General features: G+C 52.4%; 2 protein-coding genes across 2 annotated transcripts; both read right to left on the bottom strand.

Annotated features, from left to right (window-relative positions):
- Window positions 1–2,603: 2,603 nt before the first annotated feature.
- Window positions 2,604–4,457, bottom strand: N0V96_002404 (uncharacterized protein; the record flags this gene model as incomplete). Its single annotated transcript, XM_053187557.1, has 1 exon — window positions 2,604–4,457. The coding sequence occupies one exon, from the start codon at window positions 4,455–4,457 to the stop codon at window positions 2,604–2,606; it is 1,854 nt and encodes a 617-aa protein (XP_053055061.1).
- A 6,348-nt stretch (window positions 4,458–10,805) lies between these two features.
- Window positions 10,806–13,521, bottom strand: KIP2 (Kinesin-like protein kip2; the record flags this gene model as incomplete). Its single annotated transcript, XM_053187558.2, has 2 exons — window positions 10,806–12,913; window positions 12,969–13,521. 2 exons carry the CDS (start codon window positions 13,519–13,521, stop codon window positions 10,806–10,808), a joined length of 2,661 nt encoding a protein of 886 aa, XP_053055062.2.
- Window positions 13,522–19,642: the final 6,121 nt, after the last annotated feature.

Raw genomic sequence — 19,642 nt, 5'->3', positions numbered from 1 at the left:
TATCCACAAATCAAAGACGCTGGACTCTTCCTTGTCAATCTTCAAAGTTGAAGACTCATCGCAGTGACAGACTCTACAACTTCACCAACCAGACCTTTGGGTAAAAGTGATACGATGACCAGAGAGACCGAGTCAATTTCTCAAACGCAGGTAACGGAAGGGAAATGTTGGACGCATGTGCCGGCGGCACCCACATAATATCTTCTCTTCAAAGGTAGATTACCGTCAGAGAGAACAGTCTCAACTATGCCTGGATAGGTCGATATCGTTGCAATCTGACACCATAACAAGCTAGTCCACAAGCTGAACACATCCGACTTCCATTCGTAGTATACTTCCACGTTACGAAGGTACGATACAATCGGTATATAATGAGGAACCGCCAACGGCCTTATCGCTACGCGAAACTCGGGCAAGGCGGAGGGGGCTTAGCAATAAAAAATAACAAGGCTGTCCGCCATTCGAATGGCCATGGGTTCCTTCATGCGCACTCTTGGGATGTTGTTTCGCTCCACGAAGGTGAGGTTCACAACGTCGACCATAGATCCGGGGTCAAGGAGAATGCTCGACACTCGAACGTTCTCGGCAATGCCATCAACAAATCCTGAGTTTGAGGGGACTCCATTTTCAGGGCCGTACGCAACTTCCTTGAGGAACACTCTGCCGTCATCTCTGGGGCGACTTCCGTTCATGGCGTTGAGATCGTAGTCTTCAGGCCCTTGACTTCCCTGGAAAACGCGCTTTTCAGCTCTGTGGCCCATGAGTGCTCCGACACGACGGTGCCATATTTTTTTTTTTTTTTTTCGAGAAGTAGGTCCCGTTCGTCAAACCCCCTTCAGATCAGAGGAACTCCAACCTAAAAGTCATGTTATCGGTTGAGGAGAAGAAGAGGTCAGACCTTCTCCGTCGCAAGCCCGCAGCATGTAATCTAGATAGGGTAAAGCAGCACTGAACCAAAACCCCCTCTCACTCCTGCCGGGTTTAAATAAGTTGTCATACTTAGACCCCTATCCTTCCTTCAGAACTTAATCATCACCACTCGTCAACATTGTGTTGCTGTTCTGAATCGAATCTGGTGCTCATTGCTGCTGCTATCTTGCAAAATATTCCTCCAACTCTTCGGTACGATCGTCATCAGCTATCCTGAGTACCTATATTCTGCGGAGAATACATCACCAAACTTGGAGGCTGACCAAGACCTCTGAACGAACTACTTCATCTGTCGCCCGAATGATATTTTGCCAACCCTTACGAGGCCAGCTAAACGTCCACCGATAACTCATGGCGAATCGCTCAGCAAATTGGAATCGGCCAAGTCTTCATTCGAGACGTTCCTGCGTCACTGGACAGCTGTGCCTGGAACGGACATTGCACGGTACCGGGTGTAGTAGTATTTAAATACCATCACAGGACACGTCTCTTGACCCTTTCAGATTTATCCAGACCCATACCAACAAAGTCTTATGCGTGATTGATTTTGTCGGATAGGAGTATACGAGAAGGTCAACTCGCTTTGTGTTCGAGCACGTTCGGCCAGAGGATGTTTCCACAACCCACCCCTTTTCCCAGTCCCTTATGCCAGCTGAGTCACGACCACTGAAAATTGTGAGAAACACTCGTCACCGGAGTGCCTTTTCCTGTTGCCTGACAATGCTCAAGTAGCCATTTTGGAGTTTGTAAAAAGCTGTAGCAGCGTTTGCTGGCGACGGACGACTCACGTAGAAGCGACTTACAACCATTTTCACACGATCCATCACATACGTATTACAGAGCTGCTAGTAAGAAAACAGAAATGACAAGAATAGAATTGGATGCCGTACCCTGTCTTCAACCCCTCTGCCTCAATACATTGGAAAGACTTTGATGGACAATAGCGATCTCTGTCACAGACAAGGTAATTATTAGCATCAAATAGATACAAATGCTCTCAAACTCTGTTTGGACAGCATGTTGCAAAGTTGACATATCACTAGGCCTAGTGTTACTATCCTCGTTAATGCAATCAAACTCTCCTAAAATTGCAAAGGCGGGAGACCATCGCCTAGGTCAAGATATTGACCAATGTGAAAGCGTACGAGCGCTGTATGACGGAAAGTTTCCTCAATAGCCTGAGTACTCATCCTGACACGATCAAGTCACACAGAGAACAAGCTAAAGTTGAGAATGATGTCTTTATTGAGACATTGATTTCTTTGCTATCTAGCGCCTGGACAATAAAGTCTGCGCTCCTTGTTATTTGATGTTTGTATGGTTGTTTTTTGTGTAATATAATTAGTTGATGCAGTAACGACCGTCGGCCATGGCAATCCGCCAGCCTTGAATGCATGCAGTTGGTTTGATATAAATAAATCAGACTGCAGAGGTATCTCTTTTTTTTGTAAAACCCAGAAAGGAAGAATCCGCGCCAGAAAAAAAAGTATAAAATAAAATAAAACAAGCAAGGTACTTTTTGCCTTTGTTTGCTTTAGACGCCGTAAACACCGGAAACCATGCTATGATGAAAAAAATATTTGAATGCTTTCCTCATGGCCCGAACTATGCGAGCCATACATGCCCTTCCTTTGTTGTTTCTATAGAAATGCAGGTGGCAGTCATCGAGCAGCTTAGAAGGACATACCAGTCCATCCATAAGGCCCGTCGACGTTAACCCAGTTGTGTGCCTCCATGGCGGACTCCCAGCCCATCATGACGGCAAGCAGGCGGCAGCCCATGGCGCTGACGGTGCAGACAATCGCGTCGCTGGCGCTGGCGAGCACAGCAAGGTCCATCATGTACGCGCGACCGATGTAGCCGCGCAGTCGAAGAGTCTCGGCCGAGGGTGCCAGCTGCATGTTCTTTGCCGTTGCAGCGTTGGACGCGCTCATTGAAGAGAGACCAAGGTTCCAGAACATGGCCGCAAAGAAGCCGCCCTCCCATCCAAAAGACTCGTCCTCGAAACGGTGCATGACGTGCTTGTCCGTGGCGGGTCTATGAGTCTCCTGTTTGGAGGCGAGACGGATCTGCTCCTGGGCACGCATCGAGCCCTTGAAGTCCTCGGAGTCGTACACGGTCGGGTCATCGGATGCCATGACGATCAGCGACTGCTTCTTGGCAAGTTTGTCGTCTGTACCATCTCTACCGGTGTTGTTGTAGTTGGCATCAATAATCTCCTGGGCACGGTTGGCGATGATCTCCATCGGGATATAAGTGCCGCGGTATTTGTACTCCAACGGGTGACAATCTCCATGTCGAATATGCACACCAACTACAAGGCCATCGTTGGGGTTGGCATCTCCTGTGAGAGACTTGGTCTTGACCTCCTTGACCCTGTTGATGACGTACTGGGTGTCATCCTTGTTGAGATCAAACAGTGCCCTGTAGCCGTCGTGCGCGAGATCGAATAGTTCGCGAAGGCCTTCCTCGTCCTGGGCACGGAAATCGGCATAGGGTTTGCTCAGAGAACCAGCCCAAAGAGACTTGGCCGTTTCCGAGGTGACCACCAAGTGGCGAGCTCGAGGCGGGCAGGGAATCATCTCATGACGTGGTGGAGGGCGGCAGTTGGGAATGGGAGGCGGTTGGAAAATGTCGGTGTATTTGCCATACGCCCAGCGGGAGTCGTCGATGAAGAAGGCTCGGCCCTGTCTCTGTGCAAGCCCGTAAAAGGTCCAAAGCTGCATGATGGAGTGTCCGATTCCGGCGTCTTCAGTCTCCAATACGAAAGTCATCGACCTCTGGCAAACAGGCTTCTCAACCAGAGAGTCCTTGTTCTCTCCTACGAGATCTCCGTCTCGACCCTGACCCTTGCTTGGCCACTGGCTAGTGGCAAATTCTGGGAGAAGACCTGATTCCTGGGCCTCCGTAACATCGATAAAGTATGGATCGGCCGGAGCATCGTTACTCAGGAGGTTCTGGTCGGTGACCTGAGACCGATGGCGCATATCCCTCACACGGGCAGCCACCTCACGACACTTGCTACACATGTCTCCATATTCCTTCACTGATAATGGGAAGTCGTAACTCGGGGGTATCGAGACAGTCCATTTCGATTTACCGCTCTTGTCGGTGATGACGATAGGAGTTGGGAAGTCTGGCAAATCATCTTGCCCTACCATCTCAAAGTCATCGTTTTTGCCGAGGTGAGGCAGGTTGAGCTTCGGCACGCCGAATATGCTTCGGAAAGGGAAGGTTGCAAAGTAGAGAAAAAGCGCTCCAAATGCAAACCAAAACGTGAATCGAAATACACGGCTGGGCCGCGGGTGGATGGGTGATTTTCGGGGAGGCGGGATGAGGGCCGGTAAGCTTGGGGACGGCGGCGGCGACGAGAAGAGCAGGTGATTGAAGCTGAAGCGGGACGAGGTGGCGGACAGCGGAATCTTCTCGTAGTTGGTGCTACCCGTATGTGAGGCAGATCGACGCAGGTTCATCCGCGGATCGGAAATCGACAGCTTGGATTTGCTGAGATCCAAAGGAGCTGGCATGTTTGCTCGCATTATAAGCAACGGGGTAGTAAAAAAGGGTTGGTATCCAAAAGAAGTAGAATTCGTAGAGTCGTCGTTGTTGGGGTTGTGTCCACTAATAAGAAGCGGTCCCAATGGGTATCTTGTAAGAGAATTCGAACTTGAAGCTTTCAGAATGGAAAAAAAAATAGACTGATGAGGGTCTTAGTAAAGGAGTGTCGGATGGCTTCGAGCCTAGTTGGTCATTGACAAGAAAATCTTCTTCCTTCTAGGAGGCGTTCATGATAGTAACGGTTCCAGCAACGGTCGCACAGGATCAGAGGTCGACGTGGGCAGACGGCAATGCGGTGGCCAGCGCGGTGGAAGACGAGCAATGCAGCGTTCTGCGTACAGAACGAGACCGAGGCCGGGGGCGCGATCGGGTCAGGTCTGAAGGGAAGAAGAAAGGTATGGTGAAGAAACCGGGGGAGGCGGGGATAGAAGTAAAGTCGTGGGTAGAGAGCGAGGGACGGAGCAAGGTGAGGCAGACTCGGCCAACTTCTTCTTTTTGGGTCAAGACTCCAGGCCAGGTACAAGACTCAGTACGGATGCTCCGTAGACTCCAGGGTAACAGCTGCAGGAGCTTAAAGGTATCCAGCGGGGAGCGGCTACGCAGAAAGTGGCCGACCCTTGACCAAAATCAAGCAGAGAACGCAGTGAAAAAGGACCCAAGGGGACCCAAAGGGGACAACCGAAAAGGATGAAAAGTGCGATCAACTGCGTGAAGTAAATGACTGATGGTGGGTCTCGGCGGCGATCACCAGAGACCAGGGTTCGGTTGGAGTGGGAGCTTCAAGCAGTGGTGGACCCAAAAGGCTGGTGTTGCCCCGTATGTTCGGCCGGACGTTGCGTATGGAGCGGGAGAAACTAGATCGAGCTGCAGCCGTTGCTGTAAGGGAAAGTTAGGAGGGTAGCGACGACTACTTAATAGACTGGATTGGACGCCGGCTTGCCGACCGAAACAGTCTTGTATGTCATGTAATGCTGCTGGGTGCGTCGTGGACCGGTTGTCTCGTCCGCGGTCTGTGGTATATTGTTTGCAACAATGTGCCCCGTCTTTGCCTGTGTTCGGCCCTGGTGTTCCCCTCTTGGCTTTGGCTCTGGCTTCCCGGCCTTTGGACAAACTCTATCTGATGCCAGTTCGAGTGACAGCGAGAGGATGAGGGAGTACGGTAGTGCGAGGTAATTGGGCAGAAGCGAAGGACGAAGATGGGACGATGAGTTGTTCGTCCGGGCCTTTGACTTGATACCCGGTCCAGCAGCGCCGAGAAGGGGGAAGAACCCAGAGGCGAAAGTTGAGAAGGGGGAGTGCAGCACGAGCAAAGATGGGCCGAAGGATGGGCGGATGGGGAAGGGCGGGAGGATTGGGGGGACAAGAGGTGTCAGAGCTCCTTGAAGTCTAGGAGGTGTCGTGTTGTGTACGAGTGAAGCACAATTGCAGCGTCAATGTCCGTGGGATGAGGTGTCAGCTGTTGCTGTCAATGCCTTGACCTCTTGCTTTTCTGTGGTGGTGTTGGTGCCGTGGTGGTGCTCGTCTAAAAGAAACTCGAGTGTGGCGACGGGCCTTGCGTTTGCAACAAAGGACAAAGACTATGTTCCTCACACTTCCTTTCTGCCTGAGTTCGGTTAAGACTTGAGATGGAAAGAAAAGTCTGGGGCACCCGCTGTCAAAATAAATCCAACCCAGCGGTCTTTCGCATTCAGCCTGATGGACCTGCTTTTATCTCTGCTTTGTGTGTGGCTCAGTTGCAACGGCGGGGATGAGGTGGACCAACGAAATGCGTCAAGCCTGGTATGTTCGACGTAAGGTACGTTATGACGATTGACAATTATCAATAGCTGAGCATCCCAGAAAACCCAACTGCGAAACGATGAACCGAAGCAGCCGCGTGGCAGTGCGAGGTTCCATGGTGGAGGGAGCAGCAGTTACAGGCTACAGGCTACAGCAACAAGACCAACAGTACATAGTAGCAGATCGTCCAAGGCTGGGCGGAACGGAGTTTCTGATTCTTGCAGCATCACGATCGACCCCCGAATAGAAACTCAGTTCAGGGTTTCCCCTCAAGCCCCTCATCTTCAGCTGGCCCTTACACGTCGTGTCATTGCTCCAATGCTGCTCTCACTATTGCCAGGGAGCCAGAAGAAGCAAGAAGCGAGGGAGATCCCACGGGATCGTCATACCCAAGGCGATCCCGCAGCAGTGACCACACGGTCGAACCCAAGCAGATGCCAAAGAGCCCCAACAACCGTCGACACGTCCCTACATCATGACGGGCGGATGGCCAGTTGGCGTTGTATCTCGCATGGGGGGTCTCGCGAAAGTCGGAACCTCGCGGCGAAAGTTGCAACACCATGAAAAGTGGACAGTCGCTTTCTCGAGGCCAACCTTGACAGACGGAGCCCAACGGCGAGCCCCAAACCAACCTAGCCGTACTCCGTAAAAGAAGTGGAAAATTCGCCTCCAAGAAGAGACCGAGGTCAGAAAGGGAAGCTGCGCGCATTGCATCTGCAACACTGGTTGACTGGTTTGCGGGACCGGTCGAGTACGCGCTGAGTAAGTTCCCAAAAAGGAAGCCGATGCTTCAAGGGTTACCCGCTGCGCAAGTATTTTCCTGGTATTGTGCATATGCCATCCACACAAAGTTGGTGGGTGCTAACTTGGTGCTTACTACCTACCTTCGGAAGTCAAGAAGTGTGTGGTGTTGGGCGGAGGAACTCGCAAGTTGCAGCTTCCCAACTTCCTCCTCCCCCACCTCATGTGGTCGCCGGTCACGATTTTAGCACGTTTCAGAATCTCCCGGGGGATGAAGCAGCCAGTCAGAGCCCGCATGCTTGTGTCCCTGAGCCGCAGGGGTCCTCGGATGAGATCCGCCCCTCCCCATTCCAACAGACCAATCAAAAGACGTATTTAGTGCCTCCCGCAACGTCTTCTACTCCTTTCGGTGCTCTTACTCCCATCTCCGGCCTCCCATTGGGCATTTTGGTCACCGCACCTCCATCGCACCTCCATCTTGTTCCTCCCGGACCTTCTCCCGAAGACGGTCATCACTTCCTTTCTCTAAAATCTGAAAGCGCGTTCCTCCCCCTCTTGGCTGTCAGTGTCACGAGTGTCAACTCATGATCAAGCGCCGCTCTAGTTCGCTCACTCCCAAAAAGGTCATAAGATGGTCCTTCGGAATATTTGTGATGGGGATTGCGGGACCGCTTTGTGGCTCCCTTTTCCACCGTCTCCTCACCCTCAATCTTTGACTTGTGCGAATTCTTCTTATCCCGTCCGCTTGGCTCCCCTCTCGTAATTCCGTATCCCAACGCGCTTCTGCATCTGCATCTGCACGTTACAAGGGTACAGAACCGCCGTAATAGGTTCGGACTCGTAGTCAAAAAATATGTCATGATTCGAGGCACACACACACATACACACATCCGCATTCCCAAATCCAGAAGGCCGCACGTGGACATGCAAAGATGGGGAACTTACACCCCTGTCGCGACCCCTTTCTGGATCCCTCAAATTTGGGTCAATTCCGAGCAAGAAAAAAACAGAAAAAAGGTACTGCACAAACTGGGTCACTGAGCGTTGACATACGAACTACGAAGTATACACCAGGCCGTTGGAAAGAGAAAATCTGCTCTACTTCATCTTTTTTTTCTCCCCGCGCGCGCGGGATCCGCCGTCCTAGACTCCTGGTACCTTGCTCGCTGTCACGCTGAGCACTCTTTAAAGTGGCATCTTAGCTCGGCTTTCCCGTCCGCGCCGTTGAAACCTTGAAGTGTGACCCAATTACGAGGAAATCAGCGAAGCAGGAGGTAAAATACACAGCAAGCTGCAAAACAAGACGTCACCATCACAATCACTATCGTGAGACGGGGAAATGGTCCAAAGTCGTACCACCTCCTCCGTGCCCCTCCTGGAACTGTGTGTTCTCTCACAAAGACAGGAGGGAGCAAACAACTTCTTCAACTGACCAAACACAGCATCATTGTACTCTGTCACAAGATCGTCCAGACACCACCCAAAAGGATCAGCAATTATACCCACCAACCGAGACAGACAGACGTTAGCTGAGAGACACAGCTCCACGAAAGAGTCAGGGAGAGTCAGAGAAAAGAGGCCAACGACTAGTCGATGATCAGTGATTGACAAGAGGCAGAGAGTCACGAGCGACAATTTAGGTTTCGCCCTTTTTTTTCTGCAGATCGCCATACTGCGTGAGGTAGTCGGTACTCGGGACAGGAGTGTGCAAGTCCCCATTTGCGTCATATCAAAACAAATTTTGATATTGCGATCCATCATCGTCAATCACGCAGTGCAGCACAACCGGCGCCCATGCCCGTGCCCGGCAGGCAACCAGGGAAACAACGGACATCGCAAACCCACTCCCGACTGTCCCCTGTTCAACTGAGAAAGAAAGACTCCATCGCAAGGCGCACACGTCAATGACAAGTCATTGTCTCCATTCAGAGTTTACGCGAACAAACACCAAACGACCCATCACAAGATTGATGATGGGGAAGCCTAAAGCCCCATGGGAAACCAAGATAAACAAGAAGGAAAAAAAGAAAATAGCGAAAACGAAAGAGGCATGATCCAGGCTCCCCAGGCTTTCAAGGCTTCATCCGAGTCAATTCCCATTATCGGAAACTCAAACCAGCCCGCTCCCTCACATCACATCTCGAACCCGTGTCCCTGTCCCATTCAGCCTCCTTCCAAATGGCAACCAAACAACTCTCTGTTCAGCAGCTTTTCCAAATCTCACCAAAAGTACAATCAGTCATCAACGCTATCAATCCAAATTACATCCAAACGCTCCGCGCGCCCGTGCTCGCTCCCAACCGTGCGCCCGCCACTTCCGTCCGTTGGGTCTCGTCCCTGCCGCCACGCCGCGATCTCTCCGTACTCAAACCCCTAAGCCACACGGGAGGAACTTCAAACCACCACCAACAACGTTCATGCTCTTTGGCATAGGTATGCTCTCCTTTTTCCCGCTTACTATCACAGGCAACCCCCTCCCTTCTCCTTTTCGATCCAGCCATCTGGCCTCTCGCCCTGACCACATAATTCGCATCTCGAAATCAGCGAGAAAAGCAGAACTAAAAATAAGCTCCTCAAAGCTCGTACGCCCGCCCCAAGCTCACCCCCCGCCCCCTCCTCCTCTCCTTCTCCTTCGATCCGCCTCGTCAAACCGCCATCTTGGGAAGAACCTCCCATAAACTCTGTTTGCTCCCTCAAGAAAGCACTTTGAAATTGATGGTCGGGAATCGCCGAGATTACGCTTTTTGTGATGACCATGTGATGATCTGATGTCGTTGTGACGATCTGTGATAGTTCCCTACGTTGCCGTTGAGAGCCTCTGGTACTCATTTGCATGAGATGAGAAACTCACGCTAGGGTTGAACTAAGACGCCTTGATCTGACATCGCGACTAACATGCGGGCCCCCTCGATATGGCGTTGAGAAGGGTCGCCCCGTATGCCATCCCCCGCCCCCCTCTCAACGGTCGTGCTCCTTCCCTCCCATTCTGCAAGCTTGGGTTCACCAAGTCCCGGCTAGTACCCCGTCTCGTGAGGCGACCTGCGTCGCCCATCAAACAGAACCGGTGGTGGTCACAATGGGTGGCAAACAGAATGCAGCAATGCGCGAGGTGAAGACGTGACACACTGTGACGGGTCCTTGCGACCGTTTCCCCAAGTCGAGTCTTTACGCGCGTTGTAGTTTCAACAGGCATGTAAACCAAACGCACCGAGAAATCACATCTGCTGTTTGGCTACAGTCACGGCCACGGCCACGGTCACGGGTACAGGAAGGATGGTGGCATCTGATGGATCATGGTATTGTCTTCTTCTGGATGTCGTAACCGCTCATCCGTTATTAGCTAGCTGACCAGGCCTGCTTTCTGATGTACGTGAGCCATCATAATCATCCATCAATCCAATATTAAACTGCCACAGGCAGGCCTCGTCGCTTTTCCCACCCTTCTCTGAACCCTCTGCCAATATCAATATCCTGAGCCTGCCTAATGCACTGAGACCACACCTGGTCGTAGTGTCTGAAATCTCTGCCGACTCCTCCCTCGTGGACGTATCAGTACGCTAATAAAACAAGCCGACAGTCTCGGCTGACGTCGAAAGAGGGTGACTTGAACCGCCGTCATTCCAGCCAGCGACCGCGGCGAAGTAAAGTGTAGGGTATAAGAAGAAGAAAAAAAAACCAGATCGTAGTCGATCTTTCCCAAACGCCTTTCTGGCCTCGTGAGACAACCTCGCGAAGTCCAACCATTCCTACTATCGATATAAACGTCGAAGCTAACACCTCCGACAGAAGAAAACTTCTCACATGCCTATCACCGAGACCTTGTTGGTTTCATCAAATGATGCTGCCTTCCTGAGGGGTTCGAGATTCGCAGGCAACTCTGGATGCACCTCAAGTTTACGATCGCTAACGACGCGAATGCTTCCTCGTGCTCCCTTCACAAGATGGCCCGTCTCGACGCGGTCCTGGATCATCTCATCCAAAATCTTGCTCATTTCATCGACACTCTTGGTACGATTGCGAGGGGTGTTGTGGGCGGCGGATGGTGCTGGTGGCGGGTTCACTGTCGGTGGTGGGCTGTGTTCGTAAAGGGCTGATGTCCTGCCATCAGTGTGGCCCTCTGCCGTGTCTCGAGAACGCGCTGCAGAACGAAGCGCACCCAACATACGATCCTTGTCGTCCAGCCGAGCACGAAGCTCTGCGATCTCGGCGTCCTTCTCTCGCAAAAGCGTCGACACACTGTGGTCTTCTCCAACCATGATGCCCTTATTCGGGGCGGAGAAGCCAACTGAAGTCCTCGAAGAACTGGCTCTTCGTGCCTGCATAAGCCGTTTCTCCAGCGTCTGGATGTATCTTGTCTTGTCCGCCAAGTCGGCCTGCAAGGCGCGGTTCTGAGCTGATAGAGAGGCGCTTCCGTCACCATACTCGCCAATGCTGTCATCGTCTGTTACAAGCCCTCCTTCGCCACTAGATTGGCGTTGTCCTCCACTCGATCGACCGCTAGAACGACGGCCGATAGTTGACGACGCCGATGTCATTGACGCTGTCCTTTCGAGAAGTGGCCTGCCGCCATTAGAAGTGGCCAATGATGATCTTGCTGATGCCATTGAGGACCGAGGGTGAATGCCCAGAGCGCTGTAAGAGCCGCTGACGTTGACACCGATCGATTTGGAACTCAAGATCAGACGGTTGAGGTGATCGATCCGTTCCTTGAGCGCTGTGCGAGCCAGCTGCATTTCGAGCATTTGCTCTTCATGCCGATGCTCAGCCTCAAGTTCACGGGCCTTCTCCTCCAAGACATCTCGCTCTCTTTCTTCCTCGGCATACTTTGCATTCTTTTCCTTGGCTTGTGTGTCGAGCTGTTGCCGTAACTCAAGGATCTCCATGCGGTAGCGCTCCAGGAGGACTCTGGCACCGCCATCACCACCGCTTCCGAGAGCCTCTTCCGCCTTCTTGGCATGACTGACAATATTATTCTTTGCTCTGGATGCGAATTTGAGGGTGTTGATCGTCTCTGATGTGTGGGAGTTTGAGGATGCAGCACTGCCAGCCGCTCCAATCTGAATAGTGCAAAGAATGCTCACCAGCGATCCGCCTGACAACGCGCCTTGCAAAAGCCTGGTCAGCTTGCTGTCGCGATAAGGCAGATGCTTCCCATCCTTGTCGGCCGCCTTTCCATCCTTGTCCTTGTGCTCAGAGAGTTTGGAGATGACAGTGCCCAAGGTGAGCAAACTCTTGTTGATGTGCGAGCCCTCGGTTCTTCGCTCTTTGGACTCAGCAGCCTTTTCGGATCCAGCGAGATCGATCAAGCTCAGTGTTGACACTCGCACGCCACCGGGTAGCATTCCTGATCTTTTGCTGTCGCCACCTCCGGGGTTCCCTGGTATCCGCTCTCGGCTCTCCACCACGATTTGTACAACTGCATGACTTCGGGAGCTCCTCGCATTAAACTGGGTGCTTGCAGTTCTACGCGCTTGGTCTCCACGCGCAATTACCCTGAGAAGCTGGGTAGGACTCTGAACAATCTCTTCCTTCAAGGGACTGGCGTAAACACCGCGCTTGCTGTCTTCGCGTAACTTGATTTCCTCCTGCCCACCAGCGGGCGTGCCGGGTCCAGTCGACATACTAAGCAGATCGTGAATTTTTTCGTTGTAGATTTCCAAGTAGCTGACACGAAGCAGGAATTCGCGAGATGGTGTCTCTCTGATGTAGGAGAAGATATCTGTGATGGCGAGCGGGATCACACCAGGCGAAGAGGCGGTTCCTTGCATCGAAAACGTCTTTCCGGTACCAGTCATACCGTAGGCAAAAACCGTTCCGTGATAGCCTTCCATGACACGGCGGACTAGACGTTTTGCTAGGCAGTCGTATACTCGGCTGTTGTCGTCGTGTGTTGTAAAGACATTATCTGACATATTGGGTTAGAAGAATTTGCGTAGTTTTGCGGAGCAATCAAACCTCACCATAAAAGTAGTCTCCGCCTTCCTTTCCTCTGTACGCAACAAGAGACTTGCGTCCATCAACCATCCACTCGCCCTCGGCTTTGGTGTTTTCGTTTCCGCTAGCATCTGGTCGCACTCTCACACTGACAATCACATTACCCTTGCCGTCTAATTTGGAACCTCTCTTATCACTGCTGCCGTCAGATGAGGATTTTGCCGCCATTCCATCGATAGGGTCATCATACGTCGTCGCGGAAGTTGAATACGAGTCCTGGGCAGAAGAGCTCCTGCTTTGAGGCGGCGAAGAAATGCTGATAAGGCCATCGGACATACGCACACTTGCGCTTGATATTGACTTGCCCTCTGCACTGTTGTTCAACAGACTCGGCGCGCCGTTGCTTTGCGAATACGTGGACGCTACGGAGCCCTTTGACTTGCGTGTGGAGTTCCGTGAGGAGTCAGCACCAAGTGGACTCGGGGGGAGGCTACTGATGCGATTGTCGCCTCGGGGCGGTTGGGGGAATGAGTTGATGCTCACTGTCTTACGCAACGTCCGCACAGAAGAATTACTCATGGCAGAGGCTGTGCGTGGTTGCGGAAGGGCTGAGGTGGGTGCGGGAGTTGTGGGAGGCAGGAAGCCGGCGGAAGGAGCTCTAAGGCCACTTTTCGAGTTCGGTGTTGACGGTGCCCTGGAAGCTGTCGTGGGAATGCCCCCCGTACTTTTTCTCGTTTTCGGTACAGGTAGAGCGGGCAGTGCCATGGTTGGCGGGCCATTCGACGGCCGGGCCGGCCGCGGGAGAGTCGCCATATCGTTGAACAATTGAAGGGAAGGAGCCGTGATCCGTACGCAACTACGAAGTTCCGAGTTGGGCAAGCTGCCTTCTAGATTGTCGAGAGCAGTCGAGAAATTGGCCGGTCCATGAACTCGGAGGGTGGAAGAGGGTGAGTGATCGTCGGGATGTTGATTACGTCGATAAGGAAGGGACGTCTTTCGCGTGGGTTGTATTCGTCCGAAAACCACGAGTGTGGACGGGGACCTGGCCTGCGAATATGCCTGTATCCCAGCACTCTGGACCAATTCGAGAACAGGGACGTATGAAACGTTATTATGCGTTGAGGGTGTGCAGAGTGACGTGGGAAGTTTTCATCGGATTGGGGGCTCTACTGTCAGGAGGGTTGTCAGTGCACCTAGACCATGACAATTAAGGCAGCGGGCACGGGACTTGGGCATGACTTGCAGATGCGCCGGCATAAGGGCGATCCCAAGGGGCGGAGCGGATAGGAGCAGGGAGGAAGAACCAAAGGAAAAAAACTTACCAAAAGATGAATCAGTAGACGACGCTTGTGTTGTCGTGTTTGGTGGTGGGCCGAGACGGGGTTGGTGAGAAGAGAGAAAGGCAGCGTCGAACGATTTGAAGGGGGGATCCTGGGATTGAGGTGGCTTCGTATGTCTCGTAGAATGTTCCTTGCGGTTCAAACCGGGGCCCTGTCGGCTCTGTTGGAAGCAAGTGCGGAGGGAAAACAAAGGTATGACTGTAGTGGATTTTTTTTGTCGTCGAGCTGTATTCCTTGCGCTAGCGGGCGGCGCGCGGCGTACGGCTTGGGGTTTCTTTTTCGTGGGCTGTCTGCAGAGCACGGTGCCTCTCGTGTCTCGCGCAGCTAAAGTCGCAGGACTGGGATGGCGACGGGTACTCAGATTGGGCGGCAGGTCGGGGAAAGGCAAAAAATTGAGGTGGACGCGGGAGGAAGGGAAGGGGTTGGTTTCGTCGAGTGGAAATGTTTCGACAGGAGAGCTGGGCGCGGGATTTGCGAACGCGGATTCGCTGTAGCTTCGGAGCGTCTGAGCTTCACAAAGGAGAAGTAGGAAACAAGTCCACAAAGTTTGGGTGACGAAGTGCGGAAAGATATTCGACCGGGGCCGCGGTAAGGTAGAGTTGGGACGGAATTGCGTCAAGTCTGAGAGCTGGCGGATGCGATGAGCTCTGTGATGCCGATGGGGTTGCGATGGTTTGTGGAAAGGAGAGATCCGAGTCTCGAGCGCTGGGCTTGTTTGCGTCTCTTGGTCTTGGCGGAGGAATCCGTACGTTAAGTTAAGGAAGAGGCGGCGGCAGGCGGAATCGAACAAGGCGAAGAGTCAACTTAATTGAGGCGTCCTGTGGGCAAGGTAAAGGAGACGCAAAGCGTAAGAGCGCAGCGAGACGAGATGAGTAGGGAGTGTTTGGTCGAGAAAATGGAGAAGGCGTGAGTGAATGTGGTGATGAAAAGTGCGTTTCGGTGCGATTAGTGCAGTGGACGGCAATGTAAGCGGGAAATGGCCGCTATGTGCAAAGACGTGGGCGGCGCGAGGAAGGTTAAGGAGTGGCTGAAGGTACTAGGCAGATCCGTCGGATAAGTTGGGAGCGATCTGGACGTGGACGGACGTGGTCCTGAACGTAGACGTAGACTGTAGTGTAAACGTGGGCGGCAGGCAGGAGGGGGGAGAACTTTGGAAGTGAAAGAGGTCGAGAGTCGAGGGTTCCAGACCAGTGGGATCGTTTCCTCGAAAAAGGTATGTTCCGTGTTAGGCGCGTCCTCGATGCGAAGGATGTCCAATGTTGGAAGTCCCTTCCTCTCTCTCTCTCTCTTTCCCTTTGCTCTTTTGCTATTATTACGAGTGGGAAAGAACCTGGACAAGAGAGAGAAAGCACCTTCCTCCTCCTCCTCTTCTCCTCTCCCGTCTGCTCCTCCTCTCTTCGTTGGTCCTACTTGCCCGGGGCAAAGTAGCGGACAAGTGACAGGGTGCAGGAGTGTAAAAAATAGTGGGCCCTTGTACGTACCGTTAAACCATTCTTTGCTTTTTCTGGACGGGAGCTTGTGAGGAATCCACAAAAAGTTGTGCTTGGATATGCCGACAACGGGAAGTATTGCGCAATAGGATTAGAGGGATAAGCTGCCAAACCCAGTGACAAAGTGACGATCCTCGATATCGGCGTCAACTAAGATTGCGGGACATGATATCTGCAAATCGTAAAGGAAAGAAACAGTCGTCGTCTCTGAGTCAATCGAGAATGAACTTGTCCCTAGAACGAACTATACTAGCTGAATGAGAAGGGGGGAAAGGAAGGGAGAAGACAAGATGCAACCGGGGTTACGGGCGAGATGGGCAATACGTATCCATGTACGGAATACTCGTGCCAAATACCAATAAACACAAAAAGGGGAGGTGGGAGGGAGACGAGAGAAAGAGATGTTGCCTCCCCTGGTCTTTTGCGACCTTGCCCCCGTTTATCGCTTGTCTTTCTCGTGTCTGTGTCATTCCCTGCCTTCGTCTCTGATTTTTCCCTTTTTCCCTTCCATTTCCTTTTCACCCCTCCAGCTGGCCCGTCAGGGCTGAGGAGGGCGTGCAACACGGTCGAGATTTCCCCATCCCCGCCATTCACACTTCGATTAGCACATGCAACTCTCGCCGGTCTTGACGGACTTTCAAGAGCAAAAGCACTATTTCTCTCCTTCCTCGACTCTGTCACGAATTGCTTCCCCATCGGCAACTAGTCAGGTACGTACTAGAGACAACGTCCAAGAGATACACCACTCATCACAACGCCCGCAGCCCAACCCAGGAAGTTTTCCCTCGCTAGCCTGATCATCGTCAAATTGGTACCCAGACTTGGAGATTCTACCCCTGTCACATCCCCAGCAAGGACCATCGCTCAACTCAGGAACAGCAAGGGGGGGATCCCTTTCCAGCTTAGTCCCAGAATATACACGGTGCCGCCACGAGCTACCAGCATCAGAGGTACTCGGCACATTAGGACGCCCCTTTAATCGCGAGAGACTGCGCGAGCACTTGGACCATGAGCATTGCTTCCCATTGCACAAGCACAAGCGTCTCGAGACATGGCGCTACTATATCCCTCCCTCATGGTCCTTGGATGATAAGCCACGCCGCTCTGTGGCCTGACTCCTGCTCGCTACTTGGTCCCTAGGTCTCGGGATACTTCCAAAAAACCCCTGCTGTCAAATCCCAAACTGGCTTGCATCTGCGCGAGAGAGAAAGAGAGAGAGCTTGTGGGATGATGGATCGACTACCTCGCTGGGACCGACGGCACTTGATCCACGACAAGACGCGGATGCACATGCGCGAGCTCCGTACCACCGTCGCACGCATATGCGCGTGCTTTCCAACCCTCAAGCAAGCAGAGCAGCAAGCGTCCGTCGTCAGCATCCAGAGCACAAGGTGCGCATGTAACGACTTGTGGTGATATTGCGCAGCCTCAGCTGTCCATCCCACGCCGAGACATGGTGCTGCCACATGTCTGCCTCTTTGTCTCTCGCAAATTTGTGCAGAGTATGTGTTCTGGGTAGCACAGGACACCTAGCTACGGATACGCGTCACTCCACTACTACCGCCAAAAGAAGCCTACTTCGTACGGATTTTCCACGAGCGCCAACAGCTCGGGTTGCCATGATCCATCTCCATGAATCTTCCTCAGACCCGCTCATCACCCTCGGTGCTTTCTCGATCTGTCCCCGAATCCACAGAATCCGTGACAACGTTGACTCGATCAACAATTGGACAGAGCGCGGCAAATGGAATGACTGGGGGCAAACACTTTAAAGTGCCAACCGTTGTTGCAATCAAACAACATCTGCGAATTGCCAGAGACCCCCATATGGACGGACCACGCTGTAATTTCCGGATGCCATCACATCACTACCTCTTCCAGCCAACGAGCTGCCATCTATGGCGTCCCCGTGCGCAAATCTTCTACTAGGCACGCCGAACTAAGGCCTCGATAACAGCCATCATATGCTACACTTTCTGCACGTCTGCAGGAGCCGTCTCCGGCAAGCTTCCTAGCACGACCCAGAGTTGGAGAAGACGCTGTTGGCGTAAAAGTCTGTGTGACGACAAGCACCTTAGCTGCACTGCTGCAGCCTCGTCCATTCCCCGCCAAATCTCATTCGCCAATGAAGCATAACGCGACCATGGCCCTGGTCTGGCAATCTCACAGAGCCTGGGCCCGTCGCACGAATCCTACGAAGCCCCTCCTTCGAATTGGTCAAATTGGCACCATTGGACATTGCATCTTGGGGTCCGGGGCTCAGGCCATCAATCTATCTGTTGATCGAGCAGAAAACGTTCAGAGAATGATGGGCGGGATGGCAGAACCCCGACACCGGGGCACTCTCGGCGAGCCGTTGTGCCGGGCGTTCATATATCACTGCCAGACCTCATCCCGTACTTTACTGTTCTCGTCATCCGATGAACCTAGCATTCTGCTGCGTTGCTCCGTCTCCGCATTCTCACGTCGCAGGATGGTTGCGCAAGTGCCTCACCATGCTTAGCACTTCAATCCTCTGTCCACATCAACACGGTGCCTGGACTGATGAGCTTGGAACTTGGAATCCCGTTCAAAAGCGAGCGTTCCACGAGCTCGAATAGAAGCACAGGCGATGGATGGCCCAAGCTCAATTTACCTTACTGCATCTGACTGGGACTCGAAGTCGGTATCCGTCCCCCAGAATGCACCTCAAAATTGCTTTTTCTACGTTTGGTCAATGCAGGCAGGCAAGCTGCAACGTCTTGCGCCACCAAGGAGGATGTTGAAGTTTCCAATACTTTTCCTTAGTGGGCTTAAAGATGAGTCTTCGGGACAACGGTGCAGTCAATCTTGGGCCATGATCCTTCTGACAATCTCTGCTGAGTGTTTTTCGAGCTTCCGACTAAACAATCATTTGATTAATGAGCTCTATAGACACTGACTAGTCCAGATGTCTTGACTCTTGCGCGGCTGCCATGACATCCGAGGTATCTTGGCTGATTGGGTGAGTTTGGATTAACTGTCCATGCTCTCACGGCCGGCCTCGGATGATGGACTGAAGTATGGCAGGCAATTCAATTTGACAGTTGTGAGCCAACGTCTTTTCGCTCGGACAACACTATACTCTGGAACACTAGCTGCAGATGGACATACACTATCGTACCTCTCTCCACACAGCCTTTGTGTAAGTTTCGAAAACCTCAAATACAACCCGAAATTTCGGGCGACTCAGCCATTGCAGTGTGTCGCTTTCTGCTACCAACCATACCTTTAGGTCCCAAGCCTTTCAACTTTTGACAGCAGCACGCAAATCGATGCAAAGAACGGATGAGAGGCGGTTGACATTCATGCTCTGGCTTTTACAAGTGGGTTCCATGACTCAAGAGCCTATACCTAACGAGGTCGCATTTAAAAACCGGCACTTCTCGTCTAAACGTTGGTCCAGTTGCACGATGCTCCGCGACTGGGCGAAGCATGGAAGATCAAACCCCAAGCCCTAGGATTTACCTAGGTGAACCTGGAGCCGCATCATCCTCCGCCTCGCCTTCAAGTGCGACCCTTCACCCTTTACAACAAATCCCGTGCTTGGCAGATATCGACAGGGAGCCGGGGTTCTGGGGAAACTTCACTAATCAACAGGCTTGTTCCCCTTTCGAGCTGGCCACGCAACCTTCACGGGTTTGCCGTCTATCTAGCGGTTCAATGATGTACTTCGAGAGTAGGGAAGTACGTTAGTTGTCAAATTACCAACAAAAAATGACGCTCTTCGTAGAAAGTAATAGTAACTGACTCGATCGGGGTGTCTTATACGTACTACAACAGCTCTATCTCTATGACTTTCCTCTTATCAAAGGGTTTTCAAAGAAGCGACACTCGGACGAACATGCCAGG

This window comes from Colletotrichum fioriniae (genome assembly GCF_027942845.1).
Source record: "Colletotrichum fioriniae strain IMI 355084 chromosome Unknown scaffold_2, whole genome shotgun sequence".
Lineage (NCBI taxonomy): Eukaryota > Fungi > Ascomycota > Sordariomycetes > Glomerellales > Glomerellaceae > Colletotrichum > Colletotrichum fioriniae.
This window is presented reverse-complemented; position numbering and strand designations above follow the sequence as displayed.